Below are 20,176 nucleotides of genomic sequence, written 5' to 3'. Positions count from 1 at the left end.
TGGAATTATTTTATATACTTGAGATTAAAATTTATTTGATGGATGTTTCGAAATATGACAGATAAGTTTACGTTCAGAGCAAAGTTATAAAATTGATAGGATTCCCACTGAAACTCCAAATTAATCGTTTACGGGATTCAAATTGTCAACATCCACTCAAAACTCAACCTTATCTCTCACAAGTTAAGGTCCATACCTGCGACACACGTATCTGCGGGTTAGGTCGCCTCATGGCGGACCGCTCTGGCGACAGTTCGCCATCGCTGAACGGGTCTGGCGTCTTGGACTTGCGGGACTTGGAGCGGTCACCGCTCTCGCCGCGCTTGCTTTTGAAGAACCTTAAGAAGGAAGAAATAGAGTTCACTATATCATATAAATAAATAAATAAATATTACAGTACATATGGGGCTACTTTATAGCACTAGTGCGAGAAGTAGCATATTACGTTACTGTGTCGAACATTTAAAGGGCCATATGTACTGTAAAACGTTGTACGATACATGTGCGAATAGGTAATTCGCAACACCTGTCGATTTAAAACACTCCCTTCGGTCGTGTTTTAATTTATCGCCACTCGTTTCGAATTTCCTATTTTTCGCACTTGTATCGTAATGTACTATTATAGGACATTATTATACAAATTGACTAAGTCCCACCACACAGTAAAATGTTGTATTTGACAAATACTTATTTACTCATATAATAAGTACATTGTGTATTAACACATTGAGTGCCGGGAACCCGCTCGGCGGGCGCTCTGTTCGTAGGTTTCCTTTACAAAGCGGGAAAACGCTAGGATCGGCTACGCGTGCAGCGCTACGAAAACGTTGGCAGTGAATGCGTTAAGGGCGGCAAACAAAAATTTACGAACAAGTGTTAATTAAGCCCGAAGTCGAAGGCCAGGGCTTAATTAACACGAGTTTGTAATTCTTGTACCGTCCGTGGCATATACAATGTTGCCATCACACTTGTTGGTAAAAGACTAATTTTTTTTAGGCATCGAAGGCACAGATCTATCCGGCATTCAGCCACGATTGAAAATTGTGTAAAAAATATTTTAAACGTCTATTAAATTAATCAAATTAAATATTTTTAAACATAAATAAAAATATTAAATTAAAAAACGTCAATATTTTAAAAGTAAAGCTCATTTATATCTACTTGGTTCGTATGAATTAGTGATACAATAAAAAATATGCCCATGGGTATAATGAAATTAAGTAAAAATTTATTACCGCCCATGGTAATAATATAGCTCATTCCATCTCAGTATGCTGGCATACAATAACACCGTTAACGAGTAAGTGTGATAAAAAAACCGGACAAGTGCGAGTCAGACTCGCCCACCGAGGGTTCCGTTCTTTTTAGGACTTGTTGTTATAGCGGCAACAGAAATACATCATCTGTGATAGCTAGTATCACGGTTCATGAGATACAGCCTGGTGCCAGCAGACGGACAGACAGACGGACGGACAGCGGAGTCTTAGTAATAGGGTCCCGTTTTACGCTTTGGGTACGGAACCCTAAAAACTATACTAACTTGAAAGGCGACCGCCCCCTCTTATCCTTCTTGTCATCCACCACACTTTGAACTCCCAACTCGTACTTGGACATTTCCGCCTCGCTTGTGGTACGGTGCATGCCGTTCACTTGACCTGCAATAATGAGACTTGAGTACTAAGCATAAGGTGCAGATTGCAATGGAGTTACGTGGATATATATGACGTTTTCAATTAAATACCACATTGTCGGTTGTCGGTAAAATTGATTTCAAACTTTATGGAATGTGGTGGGTCCTGGGTACGTCCTTAAACTACGCCCAAAAGAGAGGTATGGGCATTGTGAATGTCATCTCGTGGTAGGGCACAGCACAGCGGATGTCATTCCAGATCTAGAGCAGAGCCCAACTGGGGAAGTACCTCCACCTTACAGAAAACCGCAGCCAAATAACACTAGACCCTACTCATAGTGTTGTGTTCCTGCCGGTTAGTAAGGTTGGCAGAGCTCAACCAGGGTGCGTCGTGTTAGGGTCGGCAACGCGCATGTAACTCCTCTGGAGTGGCAGGCGTACATAGACTACGGAGACTGCTTACCATCAGGCGGGTCGTATGCTTGTTTGCCACCGACGTAGTATAAAAAAATCACAACAATGTATCCTTTTAGTTGAAAACGGCACATATGTGGAAAGTTAGGATAGAAGACAGTTTTTGAAAATGAAATCGCCACATGTCAGTTATAAATAGGTAAATAACAATTTAGTGGTAATTAACAAAAAAAAAAAGATTTTTAATTTAAGTTTGATATTTAAAACTGAATAAAAAAATTAAGATGATGATATGAATAAACAATAGCAGAAACCTCACAGGAGAAAATAGAAAAATGTTTCAAATTAAATCACATAATGTCTGAAAATCAATACCTAACCTGCTGCTACAGCAAATGAAATGTTTTACAACATTTTCTTTGCGATACAGAATAAGACGAGTTAGTTTATAGTGATATTTTGGCATTAAATTTTCCTCATCTGATGACGATGGATTGATAATTACAGGCAAACTCAGTAACCTCAATATTATAGTACAGTCGGCGATTGTATTATGAATATTATAGTTCTCTGTGGAGTTGCATAATGAATACAGTTATAATTATTAAAAAGTATGGCATTACAGTTTGATCTATGAAGGCTTTTAAAGATAATACGACAAAAATGATTTTATTTTCATTATAGACCTGGCTGCAAATTGTAATTCTGTATAGTGACGTTTCGCCCCACAGAGCCTTTGCGGGGAGGGCGGGAAGGCTGCCGCTTCAGGTTCAGTTTGGGCTCGTCGGCTTCGTCGTAGTGGAGACCTTGGGTAGGGTAAAATAGGGTAAATTATAGGGTAGGGAAATAAAAAAATTATATAGACAAATAACTTGGCAGGGCAGGGTAAAAAGGTAAAAACACACGCTCAGATATTAATAGTAAATAAAAATATCTATTTTTTGTGTAATAAAAAGCAAAGGAATATGGACAACTGAATATAAATATAGTACTAAATAAATTGAGTAATTTGTCGATTCAAACTTTGCACAGACTTTGCAGTGATATAGTGTAGCAGTGCCACCATATACGTAATATTCCTATGAAAATATGACGTTTATAGTAATACCTCAAGACTTAGTCTTCGTAAATTCTATAGTTGAAGGCTACCGTAAATAGTAGCAAGTAATGAAAAATGCATAAAAATAGCTACCATCTTCTTTAAGTCACAAGGTTCAAATTCCAATAGCTTCTCATTAAGAAAGGCATATTGCATTTGAAAGTGGTACAACGCCGACGTCTTACCTTATTGCTTAGTACCGCGAAAAACCGAAAATAGCAAAATAAATTCATCAGTAAATTACGGGGATCTTTCTCTTTTACTTTTTTAAAAATACCACGACGGTGGCAAATAAGCATACGGCCCGCCTGATGGTAAGCAGTCACCATAGCCTACAGACGCCTGCAACTCCAGTGGTGTTGATACAAAAATTATATGTTTATTATTTTATTTGGATATTACTTACAATTTACTTGTTTTCAGGTTGACATACGGTCAAGATGTTAACTCATTAAAGTACTTTACAATGTGCGGTCTTCAGGAGGGCTACGAACCTTTCTGCGTGTAAGTACCTACATATCTGATAATCATAGTATATAAGTCAGTGGTGGGCAAAGTACGGCCCTTATCGCCGGATTTTATCCGCCGCCGGTCCTATGAAATAATTAGTATATGGCATTTGCCCACAATAATCGAATATAAACATTCTGCCCCCCCCCCATGAAAAAAGTTTGCCCACCACTGGTATAGGTACATATTTTTTACTATATTTTGGTGACACGTTTTTTTTTAATACCACGACGGTGGCAAACAAGCATACGGCCCGCCTGATGGTAAGCAGTCACCGTAGCCTACGGACGCCTGCAACTCCAGCGGTGTTACATGCGCGTTGCCGACCCTTTACACTCCTTTTTTGAAGAACCTCATACTGTAGACCCTCGTGAAAACCACTAAGACGTAATTAGAGTGACAGAAAAATGCCCGCAATTGACGGACTCCGACTTTCGCGGTTTAAGCCCTGCTTTCAATGTCCAAGTGTCATTATCGAATGTGCTACGTTTGCAATTTCAACCTTGTGACTTAGAGAAGATGGTATCTATTTGTATGCATTTTTTTAGTTGCTATTATTTGTTATTGGCGGTAGCATTCAACTCAAAATATAATCTCTCAAGTGTTAATCAGTCAGTTTAAACAATTTCAACTATAACATACCTTTTATATCGTTCATAGTGAAGCCACTGCGCATGATCTGATCGATGTGCGCCGGCATCTGCGACTCGGCGGCTTCCTTCATCAGCATCTGCTGACGCTCCTTGATCTCCACCCAGCGGCGAGCTTTTTCTTGCTCACTGTATTAATTAAATTCATCAGTAAATTGAATAATTAAAGAGTTGGTGGCCTAGCGATAAGAGCGTGTGACTTGCAATCCGGAGGTCGCCGGTTGAAACCCCGGCTCGTACCAATGAGTTTTTCGGAACTTATGTACGAAATATCATTTGATATTTACCACTCGCTTTTCGGTGAAGGAAAACATCGTGAGGAAACCGGACTAATCCCAACAAGGCCTAGTTTACCCTCGGGGTTGGAAAGTCAGATGGCAGTCGCTTTCGTACTCTACGTCTCAAACTAAGAAAATTGTTCGCAAATGCAGATAGTTATTTGATTAGCATATGATACAATATCCTCGTAATACCCAAGGTCCTACCTTACTACTTATTCAGTTCGATGAAATTTAAAACATATTAAATTGTAACAGACTTGTATTTGTTTTGTTTCGTGAAATTTTCGAACAAAATAAAATCAACCGTATTCCTTGCACTATAAGTTTAAATGTCAGTGGCAACTTCTTATTTTTTTATTTGTATGGCTAAGCCTTAAGATCTACAGTACAATCTATTAGCTGTGAGAGAATCCTGGCTAGCAGTAATATCAAGAGTATCCAAATATTTAAAACGAGTTTTTAATAATTTAAATCTAATATCGGTCGTCATTCTCCATTACCTTAAATTCCCATCAACATCATCTTGTATTCTGTTTTTTTATTCATGTGGTACTAAGAAATGTCATGTCTTACATAATGAAACGTCATTTTAGTCTACGGAATAAAAAAACAGACCTTAGTGTCGTTTATAAATAACATCAAACCAGAACCTACTCGATAAATTGCGCATGACAGATGACAGGCAATGACATCCTCAAGAACTCCCAGTTGGCCTTCTCCATAGTTTCAAACGTGTTGTGCGATATTTTCAAACATGGCGGCGTATCTGAAAAAAAAAACAGTTTAGAATCTATGGCTATTATTTATGATGACCATCTGAATGGACAACAGCCTTAATAGGCGGGCCGACACAGAGCAAGCATGCGCACGAGGCAAACAGGCGTACAAAACGGCCGAGGCACGTCTACACTGGCTTTTGTGCGCGAAGAAATTGCCTCGCGCGTATGCTCGCTCTGTGTGAACCCGCCTCATAACATTTTTGTAAAAGTTATAGAACCCGTTTATACCCACAATAGTTTAGATATTTTTGAAGTGAAAACTTCTTTAGCGGCGCTGTGCACTTTTTGTGATGGGGAATAAATGTTAAACTCGCGACAGGACGTGACCGACAGATTCGACAGATTGAAAATTCGTAAGACGGACACGTGACCTGATCGAAAAACTGTTACAATGTCATTGAAGCCAGTAGACCGCCGGCGCGACTTGAATATTAACGCTGTGCATTTTTAATGTTAAATAATTGTAATAGTTCTGAAGTGTTACATTTTTAATGTAATATAAATTGTCATGTTTTTGTACGAAAGCGCAATAAATGAATATTGTATTTTAGCACATAAATGATAGTACTTTTATACTGATAATTAACGCAATTCGTGCAAAATCATTCCCTAACCATTCCAAAATATCAAAAGTGCACAACGTTAATATTCAAGTTTTCACTTCTGCCGGCACTCCCGGAGTGTAACCCGTTGTTTTTTTTGATCCTGCCTAATCTCCCGCCACCTATCGACATAAAGATCGCGCAAGTCTGATTGGATAACGCTCCAGCATTACTTGGGCCGAATGTGCTTTCGTTCTACTGAAAGATGTTCAAACATTCTTATATCACACCAATGCGGATATCATAGCTTTAGATTTGCTCCCTATCTGAAGACCGTCTTACTCATACTTAATTACGTCATAGCCGAAATTTATAGCGAAGGCGGTGATTATTCTTCTCCCAGATATGAATGTATACTCTGTATCTTTAGGTATTTAAATAAAAGTAAACATACAATTCGTGAATCTTCGGGTAGTTATAACATTTATTGGATAACCAACCAAATACAAAACCGCCTGGGTCGGTCACTGAACGACCTGCCTTTAACCTACATTATTTGATCATGTAATGTTTTCATCTACCCTCAGCTGGCTTAGGGAGCCATTTGAGGGTGGATTTTGTTTACTTTTATTTAAATACCTAAAGATACAGAATATAGGTATATACTTTGTTGTACATAGAAATAAAAACACGACAACACAGTTACAGAGTAAATCAAATCAGTGGGGTGACACTCCTCCTTTCGGCTCCGTTCGGCTCAGCATTGCGAGCAATTATTAGGGTTGGCACAACTTGACGCCCCTTTGCATGCACGACCACAGATAAGATAATCACTTGAATTTTGACAACCCTAAATATCCGAGTAGTCCTATACATTAGAAAGGGATAGCATGATTCGTCCCTGAATCGCTGTCAAACTTCGGTTTTGTAGTGTCATTTCTGTACGATAGTACAATTATTTAGGTATTCTGTGATTAAACACAACAAAGGCGAACTTATCACTGTATGGAATCTCTTATATTTCTTAGGATATTATTGGGTGATTATATACCTGAGCCAGCGGGTATTCTGGTGACGTCGATCCTGGTGTCGATCATCTCATCTGTGTTCTCGAAAATAGGCTGGTCCTTCGTGTACCAGTGGGTGACGTCTCGCTTCATGTTGCTGTAAAAAACAATATTAAAATAAATTGTATGACAACTATACACATAAACGCAATATTTCAGGGTCAAAATGGCAATTTGCTTGATCTTCCATACATTTAGGACCGACTAATGTCATGTGACGTCTTTATCGCACATTATCATTTTGTTAGAGGCGTTTCAATCGTCGAGTGCGAGCGTCAGACTTTAACTCTCATTTCTGACCTTTGTGTTGCTTAAATGCCATGAGTCCTATATAGACATTTGATCCTCGGGAAAAATCAAGATCGTTTGACAGTATTTACAAAAAAACTGTTAAGTAGGTAGCCAATTATCATGGTTAATACATTATTCATTTCATTAATTTAATCCACTGTTTTATCATGTTCATCAGTACATAAATATCTTATTTTTTAAACTTAGTAGGTACATGATACCCTGTTAGGGCATACAATATGGGACATGTTACATAATCCTAAACTTAATAACTAAATAAAGTAAAAATTACAATAATAAAATTATCATGCAACACTAGCACCATTACTAAGTCGTTAACATACCGGGTGCCCAGTAATTAATGGATAACCTTCTAACCACCGACAAGGCACCTTAGGCTGGTCTAGACTCCAGACCAGCCTAAGGTGCTGTCTAGAGAATGCACTTATAAGACTAGTCAAAGTTTCGAGATAGACGAACCTTTGTGTCTTTTTAGGGTTCCGTAGCCAAATGGCAAAAAACGGAACCCTTATAGATTCGTCATGTCCGTCTGTCTGTCCGTTTATGTTACAACCAGTTTTTTCCGAAACTATAAGAGCTATACTGTTCAAACTTGGTAAGTAGATGTATTCTATGAACCGCATTAAGATTTTCACACAAAAATAGAAAAAAAAAAAAAAAAATTTGGGGTTCAGAATGAAAAATCAAAAAAAAAAACATCATCATTGGCCACAGCATCTTGACAGATGATTGTTGCAGCGACAAGATTATTAAGAAGAAGAAGAAGAGGTCCGTGCGCCGTCGGAGATCGGAGGTGCGGCGATAAGGGCCGTACTTTGCCCACCACTGACTTATATACTATGATTATCAGATATGTAGGTACTTACACGCAGAAAGGTTCGTAGCCCTCCTGAAGACCGCACATTGTAAAGTACTTCAATGAGTTAACATCTTGACCGTATGTCAACCTGAAAACAAGTAAATAGTAAGTAATTTTTTTTTTTTGGAGATCCAACAGCTGTGACATTAACATAGTATATACAGGAAGCCAATTATAGGAACTCGCAGGTAGTGACATAATACTAAACTAAGATTACGCACTATTGCAACCACATATGTGAATAAAGCGAATACAAATAATACTTAATAATATACAAATAAAATAATAAACACAATGTCTAACCTGACTAAGTACCTACGGTTTCTTTTCTAAGTTGATACAAAAATTATTAATATAACAATATTTCTTTTAAAATTGTTTAATTTAAAATGAACATCGTTTTTTCTTGAAATCATTTAATCTTTTGAACGCCAAGAACACCGAAAGTCATCGTTTCTAGTCGTGCCCGCAGCGCCAAGGACACCTATAGGTGTTATGGCGGACGCTGTCAAAGTAACCTTGACAATTTCGAGTAAGGTTATTCAATTAGCTCCTTTGCGCCCGGGAGCTTGGCGTTTGATGTTCTTCATGACATAAAGCGTTCAAAGGGTTAATAACTGCCTAAATTTTGTATTGACTGATTGAAAAAAAAAAAAACTTGGCACCACATCTATACCGTTAGAAGACTTAATTAAAACTGTTATTCTAGTATTTTTGCCTAAAACATTAAATAATTGATACGTTGTGCGAGGCCGCCATCATCCTTGATACAATGCCTCAAGGACCTATTTTAGATATAAGCTAGTTATAGTAATCATCTGTACATATCCATTATGTATATTGTTAATGTAAATAAAGTATATTTAAGAATTGATATTTTGGAGTATACCTGGCTTTCTGTCCCACTCCAAGCGTGCAAGCAGGCACGAAGTTATCGCCTTGAACGTCAGCGAATGTAGTTTCCCCACCCAGGGCATCCATCAAAAGCTCACCATTGAGCGAAAAACCTGCGTTAGTATAAATTATTTTTACACACTTTTACACACTTTTATTACACACTTTTACACACTTTTATTTAGCTTCACCGCGTATCTTCTTTGTTTAAATCTACATATATATATATATATATATATATATATATATATATATATATATATATATATGTGCCTCAAATCTTGTAGCATAAATTTGAACCACTTCCTGGTGTCTGTTTGAGCTGGAATTTGGTATACTTCCGTATTTCCGATGACAATGCAATAGTATGCTAACATGGAGCTGATCTGATGATGCAATCGGAAGGTAGCCAAAGGAACTCTTCGATGGAAAAACGCAAACACATTGAATTTAGGCTCATTTGAAAGGTCTCACTTGATAGACGTACAAAAATGAGAAAGTGCAGTCGGCAATAAAAGTGTAGTGTCAAAAATATATTTGTTATATATTTACGTTTTTAGTTGATATAAAGCTTTATCTAATTCTTGAGATAGAATAATTCTATAATTTACATCGTATTTTATGTCATTGCATAATACCTCATAGGTACATGCAAATTAATTTTGTAATAATTAGGTTTTACTTAAATGATTGAACAATAAATACGATATATCTAATTGCAAAAGCAATATAGAATTTTGCTGCCCGTATTTTATTATACATACATGTGTTTAAAATGACTAATAAACTGTCAACATAACGAAAAATTTACAATTAGCAAAGAGAATTTGAAATAGAGGTGTATTGTCAAAGAAAACTTTGTAGCCACGTAAATTTACTGCCATCTTTCGACACATGATTAAAACTTTTAGAACGCCATTTGACTTTGATTCTTATTCTTTCGCTGGTATGTGTTAAATTTTTAAAAATATCAAAAAGTGACGTCATCTTACCGGGCACTACCTAAAGGTTATGGCGCCATCGCTCGAAACGATGTCGCCATACCTTTGGCCTTTCATCTATTCAATGGGGCCACTTTTTGATATTTAACAAATGTAACAGGGATCGGAAACCGGTATTTTTTGTATGGGAACGAAACCGGTATTTTTTCGTTCTTTGTTAATTATTTCATTTCTAATTGGGCAATCTAATAATACGAAGTTGTTATCTAAAAACACAACCGAGTCCTATATTTGGAGTATAAAATAAACCGAAATATATGTTTATTTCAAAGTTTTTCCAAAAAACCGGTTCCGATCCCTGAAATGTAATACATATCAGTGAAAGAATAAGGAAAATGGCGACAAAGTAAAATGGCGTTTTAAAAATTTAATCATTTGTCGAAAGATGGAAATAAAGTGTGTAATGTTTGCTATATTTTTTTTGTATATTTTCATTCGATATAACAACATTTGGTATAATTTTAAACGGTATAATCATTACATATAATTAACATTTAGTATAACAACAAAATATATACACTTATTTCGTATATTCATCATTACGTATAATGTTTATTTCGTATATACTACATTTGATATAACACTTATTTATTATAACAATCATATGGTATAATTAACGTTTAATATACAACTCATATTATATAACGGACTAGCAGTATAAAAAATTAGAGATGGTCAAAAGCCGCGTACAATTTTAACGCCTAAGATTATTTAATCAACAACAAAGAATTAATCAAATACTTGAGCGAAAACGAGAATACAAGGAAGATGATTCTTGGACAATACACCTCTTTAAATTCTCTTTGCAAATAGTCTCAAGTGACTTAATTAAGAAAGCAGTTTCAGTACTGTGTTGAGATAATAAAATTAATAAATTAGTGAGAATCTCAAGCAGGGCGATATAGAATTAAAAGTATTACTTGATTAGCACACGATGATATTAGGTGATTAGTTACAATGTTAAGGGCTGTTACGCTGTATAAGAATATAGAATGTATCAAACCAATAACGATTTTAACAGGTCATAAACGAACCCAAAATAAAATATATAACTACCGAAATTTGTTAATTCCAAAGGAGTACGTTACTAACTTCTACTGCTAGCTAATGACGCAATGAATATATACATTATGTTCATCTAATCTATTTCTACTGAGCACTGCTTTAAAAGAGCTTTTTTGATGACCTCTACTCGTGCTGTGATTTCTACATGACTATGCATAGCTAGCAGTGTTGACCGAATGTTAATTAGAATTGGGTACTTGACACATGTTGAATATTATAACAAAATTTAGTTAAATGGATAGAAAATGAGCCATCCATTAAAACTGGAATTTAAAAAATAAATTGGGATTATAAAAAAATACAAAGGTCTAAAATTTTTAAAGTAAAAAAAAATCTTTCAAAAAAAGAAAAGAAGATGGTACCATTCGATTCCTTACATTTTATTGAAAAATAAATTGACGTATACACGTAAACGCAATATTTCAGGGTCAAAATGGCAATTTCCATGATCTTCCATACATTTAGGACAGACTTATGTGATGTGACGTCACATCACATAATCATTTTGTTAGAGGCGTTTCAATCGTCGAGTGCGAGCGTCAGACTTTTAACTCTCATTTTTGACCTTTGTGTTGCTTGAATGCCATGAGTCCTATATAGACATTTGATCCTCAGGAAAATCAACATCGATAGCATTGACATTATTTACAAAAAAACTGTCAAGTAAGCCAATTGAAAATATTGAAAATGAACCATTACAAATTGAACCGTAAACCGTAACGGACGGTTACAGTTTGCGGTTCAACTTGTAATGGTTATTGGTCAATATTTTCAATTCTAATTAACGTCCGGCCAACACTGACAGCTAGCGTCAAACATATCAGAACATAAAATACACCATAACATTGGCGATTTGTCATTTAAAACGGACATATTTGGTCTAAAATGTAATTTTGTGAAAACTTCTGTTATTTTAAGCAAAGCAATGCGGTGGTTGCCAAAAGCCAATTTAGAAATTAAATTTGGAAGCGAGATTAAGCTGGTGCGTTTACGAAGGTGTTGTGAAAATTGTCTAGATAAAAATCAAAATCAAATAATTAATAAACGAAAATGTTTATGAGCACTTTCCTTGCTGACACTTATGGCAAGGCTAATAAAAGAGTTCCGTTTTGTAAACAATGTTACTATACTCTGTATCTTTAGGTATTTAAATAATAGTAAACAAAATCTACTCCTTAAGCCAGTTGAGGGTAGATGAAAACATTACATGATCAAATAATGTAGGTTAAAGTCAGGTCGTTCAGTGACAGATCCAGGCGGTTTTATATTTGGTTGGGTAACCAATAAATGTTGTAACTATCCTTAAATGTAAAATATTGTTTGTTTACTTTTATTTAAATACCTAAAGATACAGAGTATAATATTATAAATAAACTTATGAATATCGAAGAAGGAAATTACGAATTCTGAAATTTCTAACCATAAATGAAACAAATTTAATGCCATAAACATACAGACATGAGTACCACTGTAAGTATAAATAAAGTATTAAAAATGTTATTTATAAATTACATCTAGAAAATTTTCGCAGCAACTTCGCAAAAACGCAACTTGAAACTTGAATGGCTTTAACGTACTTATCGTCTTATCGATCAGATCAAGGAATACGCCGACTACGTCACCCACCGCCCATTGCTTGCCAAACGATTCCGTACTACCGCTGTACACTTTTTCCTCCTTGAAATAACAAATAATATCAGATATTAGATCAGAGAAATCAGACCTCATGGACTCCGGTATGTCCTTAAACTACGTCTAAAAGAAAGATATGGGCATTGTGATTGTCATCTCGCTTTGTGTGGTAGGGCACAGCACAGCAGATGTCATTCCAAATCTGTAGCAGAGCCCAACTGGGGAAGAACCTCCACTTTACAGAAAACCGCAGCCAAATAACACTAGACGCTACTCATAGTGTTGTGTTCCTACCGGTAAGGTTGCCAGAGATCAAGCGGTGTTAGGGTCGGCAACGCGCATGTAACTCCTCCGGAGTTGCAGGTGTCCATAGGCTACGGAGACTGCTTACCATCAGGCGGGCCGAATGCTTGTTTGCCAAAGACGAAGTATTAAAAAAATATAAGATCTCAATTCTGATACATGGGTAAAAAATTACATAAGCTGAATATGTAGGTACACACGTAAATATACCTCGTATTGAAGGTATAAATTGGAACGAGCTAAATAGTTTTTTGTCACACTAACCAAAAGAAGTAGGTTTAGAAAATAACGATATATTATAACAATATTTCAGCTACACTTCCAAACGGAATGGTATGACTAATCAACAGGTGGGTCTCTATTTTCCCATAAAGTTTTAAGTCATAATGTATTGTTTGTCCGCATTTTCGTTAGTCATAATTTGGTTTTTCTCAGAAACTAGTAGCTTTTCAGGATTGTCATAAAACAGACCTAATCTAATCTAACGTCAGCAAAAAAATTAACGGTTTCAGAATTATGACTAATAATAATCTCACAATAATTACATTATAACTTTCTATAATTATGTCAAACAATCCGTCAACAGTTACACCTATGTTTTTTTTTGTTTTTATCTATAATCAAAAATAATAATAATGAAATGGAAGAACTAACGATTTATAAACGTGTTAACACTTTTATGACAAAATTTTTGCTTTACTGATAATGACCTTGACTGTGCTTTTTTGCATAATTGTTGCAGATACATTGGAAAAGGTAATTATTAAGCCAGGGATATAAAATTTAATTCACATTCCACTGACAAACATCTACTCTATAAGGTTTTAAAAAATAATTACCAACATTGTCATTTTGTAGCTACTATATATAAATATAAATAATTTTCACATAGGATAGAAAACAACACAAAATACATATAAAACAAGAGGGATGTAACATTTTGATTTTATTAACAAGTATTGTTACCACAAGTTACACATTTATTCATAAAAGATGTTTCCCTGATGACAACCTACATGTAACTGTTTTGAATGATTCACTGTTAGTTTCACTAGACTTAAATCGACAGGGATATGTATCGTGATTACCTTTTTTTTTATAGTTTATGAACTCCCGATATATGCGTCGAAATATCGGGAGCTCATAAACAATAAAAAAGGTAATCACGATACATATCCCTGTCGATTTAAGTCTAGTGAAACTAACCGTGAATCATTCAAAACTGTACCTGACTACTGAACCTGCATGTAATTTTCATTATGATGTCAGTTATAAAATGACATCTGAATTCAATTCTTTCCAATAAAGTTTCGGCCTGCCGAAACCGATTTAGGTAAATAGATTCTACTAACAGGTTTTATATGGTTTTAAATTATATCAGAGAAACATCGCTGGCGTCCATAAGCCACTCACTAATGGTTTGGTCGAGAACATCGAGGAAGCAGCCAACGATGTCGCCAACTTTGAACTGTTGTCCAAAACTGTCGTTGGATCCACCGTGCACTTTAACGCACTGCGTTAGACAATCAATATTGTTAAATTTGACAAGTATATGTGATATGTTTCCCTCATTTTATTATTTATTTATTTAATCTTTATTGTACAATACATGAAGGTACAAATGGCGGACTTAATGCCTTAAGGCATTCTCTACCAGTCAACCAACCAACATCATTTATCATTTTGACCATCACAAATTAATAACATTTTCTAGGACTACCGATTTTAAAGTAAAATAGTGTTGATGACATTCTATGTATACCGGGAATTTCAACATCAGGTGTGACATATTTTTTTTAAACTGCGTTTTTAACTGACAATACCTATCCCTAATTCTAATTTTTGTTTATTTATTTATTTCTCGAGAAAAATAACGGAATAAAATTTACTTTTATTAAGGAAATTTCTGAAACCAAAGTGTAACAAATTAAAACCATAATGGAAATAAAGGATATGTAAAGTACATTGTACTTGTCGAAATACTCTGAATATTAATAATAATTTGCATATTTCAAATAACTTTTACCAAATTAAAGATCGTGTCATTCACGAAGACGCGTGACTTCACTCGTATCGTCATGTCATTAAAGGTTAGATTTGATAAATCTGCGCGCCATCGTGGATGACACGAACTATAACATTTGGAATACACGATGTTGTAAATTTATCAATATGTACCATATGAAGGACATCGGAAACTTACATTGTAACCGTCGAAGGCCCAGGAGTTCTCATCTTGACCCAACATCATTCCGGGCGCCATGTCGGCGTGTGCCCAACCAACCTGTTTGAAAATAGTTATGTGTAAGAGAATAGGGTTGTTTTCATCTACAAATCTTAGGGCAGAATTGTATCGCTTATAAACGCTTGTATTACGTTCTATATTAGCTAAAAGTTGCCCTAAAATTCAACTTTTATACTAAAAACGGTTTTGAATATGTTAAATTGACAAAATATATTTTGACAGATGCTTTCGCGCCCAAAACGCTCTTTGAAGATTGAGTGACGTCACAGTTTACGGTTTGACACATAAGTCCATACGCACGTAGAAGATACGAACTGTCAACTGACATTTATCATTTGTTGTTTATCGCCTAACTGTCAACAGTGTCAATCCGAGAGTTGTGACGTTATCAGAATCTTCAAAGACGTTTCGAGTTTGGTCACGTGACGTGTGCCAAAAGATATTTTAAATTCAATATTTACACAAAATATGGTCATTACAGGGCCCCTCAAAGTAGTTTAACATGTTCTTATAATCCAAAAGAATTTATTGGGATACAATTCTGCCCTAAGATTTGTAGATGGAAACAACCCTATTCTAAAAACCCTAAACACAATTAGGTTACGTTGTTTTATCACAGAGTTCCTATGGCCACCTCCTGTCTCCATCATCAGATCATCTCGATGGTACCATAATATTGCATTGTCACCCGACTTACATATGTATGCAAATTTTCAGCTTCATCAGAAACCGGGAAGTGGGTCAAATTTAACTTGCAACATTTGATTACAAACAGACAACGGTCAGGTGAAAGTAAATAAAGGCTTGTAAAAAGCGTGTTAAAAAGGTAAGCATTTGACCACAATCTCTAGTATAGTCTAAGTCTAGAATGAAACATGCTTATACAAATGATGTCTATTAACTCTGGATTTAAAAAAAAAACATCCAAGTTATAGTGGACTGGGAATAGATTTGCAGGAAGTGAATTCCACTCCTTAGTCGTTCGCATAACAAAGCTGGATGCACACCGTCTAGTACGAATCAGTTGGTAGGAACAACCCGCCATATTTTCCACTATGAATGAATTACGAATTATAGTACAGAAAAACACGTCTGAAATTGGCAATTCCATCAGGCAGGTAAACATTTTTTTTGCCACTAACTTGGTATAAAAAAAAAAAACATATTAAGCCTGATTAGAAGGACATACCCTCATGGGTCCAGCAGTAAGTATCTCGAACTCGAAATACCACTTCCCGGATCCGACTGCGTAGTTCTTCTCGGCTCTGTATGTACGGAAGTCAGCTTGCTTTTGTTTCGAAGCCTCCAGCAGTAGAGCTGTTAAATAATAGTATTTTATACAATCGTGGCATAATAGAGAGCTTTTCAGTCGAGTACCGCGTTTAGGCAACGGAGCTTGCTGAGTTGCCTAAGTGAGGTACGATATTGAAATGCTTGATTGATGAATGCGGCGGCACGTGTTTTTTTTATAGTTGACTACAGCGTATCGAAAGAAATTTTATAGTTTCATGAAACGAACGCAATTATAGTTTAGTATACGAAATCTTAATTCAACCATTACAGTCGACGAGTAGATCTAATAGTACATTACGATACAAGTGCGAAAAATACGAAATTAGAAACGAGTGGCGATAAATTAAAACACGACCGAGGGAGTGTTTTAAATCGACACGAGTTGCGAATTATCTATTCGCGCATGTATCGTACAACGTTTTACAGTACATATGGCCCTTTAAATGTTTGACACAGTAACGTAATATGCTAATTTGCGCACTAGTGCGGTAAAGTAGCATCATATGTACTGTAAAAATATTTGTACTGTTTGTTTTTTGTATGAGAAATCGCTTGAAAGTGACAGTAGCTGTTTAACAGTATTGTGGTATAAGTAATAAATATATTTATATATAGTATTAGTTCTGTTTAAAATATTAAAGTTGACGTTTTTATAAATTTATGTCAATCTTCTATCAATAAGTGAAGGAAGTAGGTACCAAATACATTGATGTATTTTCAATGGGTCTCTATTGTTTCCCATAAAGTTTTAAGTCATAATGTTTTGTTTGTCCGCAGTTTCGTTAGTCATAATTTGGTTTTTCTCAGAAACGCGTAACTTTTCAGGATTGCCATAAAACAAACCTAACCTAACCTATTGCCATGACTGTCTTTCTATTAATAGCAGATTAATATAAACTATTACTTTGACGTCGTACCTTCATGCTGTTCACCAGTAGGCGGGTCCAGCATATATCCATACACGAGCAGCGTACGGACGGTCTCCGACGCGGTGTCACGGTTGGCTTTCTTGATGGCGTCGTCGACTTTGGGGTACGGCACCAAGTGCGGAGATCGGTGCATGTCGGGATCCTGCGTGGCATGAAATTATGATGTATTAATTCAATTAAGATTTAAGATACACCTGTTTTTCTCGTTTGGAAACTCTGGTGTAGAATTACGAAAAAATAATAAAACAATATTATTTGCGTGACTGTTTGTTTCATAATAAATTTTAAATAAAAAATGATGTGCTTTAACACTTACACATATACATATACATAGTTTACAGCTTTGACCATCCGTCACTGGAGGGCTTAAGTAAGAAAATATTCTTGATTGCACAACAAAGAAAACAAATTTTAGTAGGTATATGATATCTTCATTTCAGATTTGTTGTTGCTCGGTAAAAAATGAAACAAAATGTTATTTCTAACACATCGGCGTAGTCATTATATTATTTACTAACAAGGTGGTAGTTTATAATGGCAATAACATTTTCAAGTTGCCACTTTCAAAACAAAATGGCATGAAGTACCTACATAACTATTAAGAGAATTTCCAGACTCTTCTTAAAATAAATATGGGTTCGAGTTAGAACACAATCAGCCCAAAAATGTATAAAATTATGATAGCGCCCACGTTAACCTAGAAAAATGTAAATAAACAAACATAAAAAAATGAATCTCCGACAAATCTTCTTTCTTCTATAGTTGATATCCACAAACCCAATGTGCTGTGACCCTCACACCTAGTAGTACTCAATCGATACTAAGTGTGACTGTCCCAGCCACCGAATTTAAGATCATTTTGGCATCTTCTGTCTTCTTGCAGGGGTAAAATGATAACTAAACGTATGACTAAATAAGTGATGTGAGTTAGGTCTTAGACATTTATATACTCGAAAAAAACTTACTAAACTTTTTTAAACTTACTACCAGTTCGTCCATCTTCATAAGGTGACTGATAGTAACCTCATTGAGACCATAAGTCCACCCCTGCTGAATGCGCTCCCTGGCCCAAAGATTGTGGGTGTTTTCGGCCAGTTCCTCCACCTTCATAAGGTGACTGATACTAACCTCATTAAGACCATAAGTCCACCCCTGCTGAATGCGCTCCCTGGCCCAAAGATTGTGGGTGTTTTCGGCCAGTTCCTCCACCTTCATAAGGTGACTGATACTAACCTCATTAAGACCATAAGTCCACCCCTGCTGAATGCGCTCCCTGGCCCAAAGATTGTGGGTGTTTTCGGCCAACTGGTCGACCAGTTCGTCCATCTTCGGTGTCAGGGTGACAGCGCTCAGGTCTAGAGGTGCTGGTTTGTAGCCGTTTGACTTTGGAAATAAAATATATTTAATACCCAATGCATTACAATGAAACTACTTTTTCAATGTTTACAAAAAAAATTAGAGTAAGATCCACAGATTTTTTTGAAAAAGTCAACACATTTTATGATATAATTTGTACTTTTTTTAATGTCACATTATACTAAAATCATAACTTTTTATAGCAAATTCACATTAAGCATGTGTCTCAAAGTAAGGAGTAAGTTAAGTAAAACTTGATGAAAAATGGTTAAGCCCGATAATATTGACGTAGGTACTTAAGAGGCTGTCAATACCTAAAGCGCGCACACTGTCTATTTGTATCGGAGTAAATGAGATAGGACTGTCGCATGTTACTGGGCCTGGGCAAGGGAATAATAAGAAAATTATTTAAATAAAAAAAAGTGGATTATTAGTGTAATAATTTACTCAACAGCGGTTTAGATATAAATATATTGAAATTGTGATTTTAATTGCAGACCCATAAGTCAAAACAATAAAGACATATAACCGTTTAATTGTGATTTTAAGATCTTTGCAATTATTTTCTATAGAGCCGATTTCGTTCAATCATGTATCGAGTACAACCACGGTCTTTAAAATATAATTAATATGAACATATATTTTTCTTACTTGACTAAAACAAATAGTCTTTCTTAAAAAACTGTTTAAGTACCATCAATTTCAAGGACATTGAGTGTTGACAGCCCCTTAAGCACATCTTACAGTAGCCTTATGAGGTCAATTTGTATTAGGTCTCGTTTTTATACTCTCCTAATTCCCAATGTCCTTTTTACTTTTTAACTCTTGAAGGATTAAGGAAAGGAGGAAGGAAAAAATGCCCTAAGACGGACCTGTTTCACAATGTCCAAGTATTGGATAGCTGATTACCAAATAAATTAACTGCCAGATAAATTTTCCTGCAAAACTTAGCACTTTATCTACCAGTTAAGCTTATTTGAAGATTGTGAGACGCCAACAATGACTTTACCAGATAAGTGGCAATTGTAAACAACGATTTTGCCAATAAATAAATAAATCAATTAGTTTATTCAGGACTTGACTTGGACAATGTTAAACAGGCCCTAAATCAAAAATGTTTATTACCTGCATGAAGGGCTCATTGGGCAGCCTGACGTTACGGATGCGCGCCGGCGGCTTGTCCAAGCTGATGTAGTAGCCCAGCGCCAAAATTGTCCTTTATAAATGACATCAGGTCAGTAAAACGAAAAAGGAGCTGTATCCGAAATAATTACCTAAAATTAATCTACACCTATCTTACAATCATACATCAATA

The 20,176-nt window shown here is 35.7% G+C and overlaps 2 protein-coding genes across 6 annotated transcripts in view; one reads left to right on the top strand and one right to left on the bottom strand.

Moving 5' to 3' along the window:
* The window catches only part of LOC133531045 (uncharacterized), a 452,747-nt gene that overhangs the window by 121,865 nt on the left and 310,706 nt on the right, over window positions 1-20,176 (top strand). The window lies entirely within an intron of this gene.
* The window catches only part of LOC133531030 (ryanodine receptor), a 212,481-nt gene that overhangs the window by 115,640 nt on the left and 76,665 nt on the right, over window positions 1-20,176 (bottom strand). For 3 of the 5 annotated variants that reach the window (XM_061869106.1, XM_061869107.1, XM_061869108.1), the window contains 14 exons: window positions 19,987-20,077; window positions 18,739-18,888; window positions 17,494-17,647; window positions 16,473-16,600; window positions 15,242-15,322; window positions 12,681-12,780; window positions 9,033-9,150; window positions 8,151-8,231; window positions 6,957-7,069; window positions 5,239-5,350; window positions 4,296-4,432; window positions 2,731-2,850; window positions 1,541-1,655; window positions 197-338 (listed from right to left, as the gene is read on the bottom strand). In XM_061869106.1, the coding sequence (XP_061725090.1) occupies window positions 197-338; window positions 1,541-1,655; window positions 2,731-2,850; window positions 4,296-4,432; window positions 5,239-5,350; window positions 6,957-7,069; window positions 8,151-8,231; window positions 9,033-9,150; window positions 12,681-12,780; window positions 15,242-15,322; window positions 16,473-16,600; window positions 17,494-17,647; window positions 18,739-18,888; window positions 19,987-20,077 (1,642 nt within the window). Of the gene's footprint in view, window positions 1-196; window positions 339-1,540; window positions 1,656-2,730; window positions 2,851-4,295; window positions 4,433-5,238; window positions 5,351-6,956; window positions 7,070-8,150; window positions 8,232-9,032; window positions 9,151-12,680; window positions 12,781-14,451; window positions 14,552-15,241; window positions 15,323-16,472; window positions 16,601-17,493; window positions 17,648-18,633; window positions 18,710-18,738; window positions 18,889-19,986; window positions 20,078-20,176 lie in introns of those variants that run through there. The other 2 variants (XM_061869105.1, XM_061869109.1) reach the window with 2 other exon arrangements.

The sequence above is a fragment of the Cydia pomonella genome, chromosome 24 (genome assembly GCF_033807575.1).
Source record: "Cydia pomonella isolate Wapato2018A chromosome 24, ilCydPomo1, whole genome shotgun sequence".
Lineage (NCBI taxonomy): Eukaryota > Metazoa > Arthropoda > Insecta > Lepidoptera > Tortricidae > Cydia > Cydia pomonella.
Note: the sequence above shows the minus strand (reverse complement) of the source record. Positions and strands in the feature narration are given on the sequence as shown.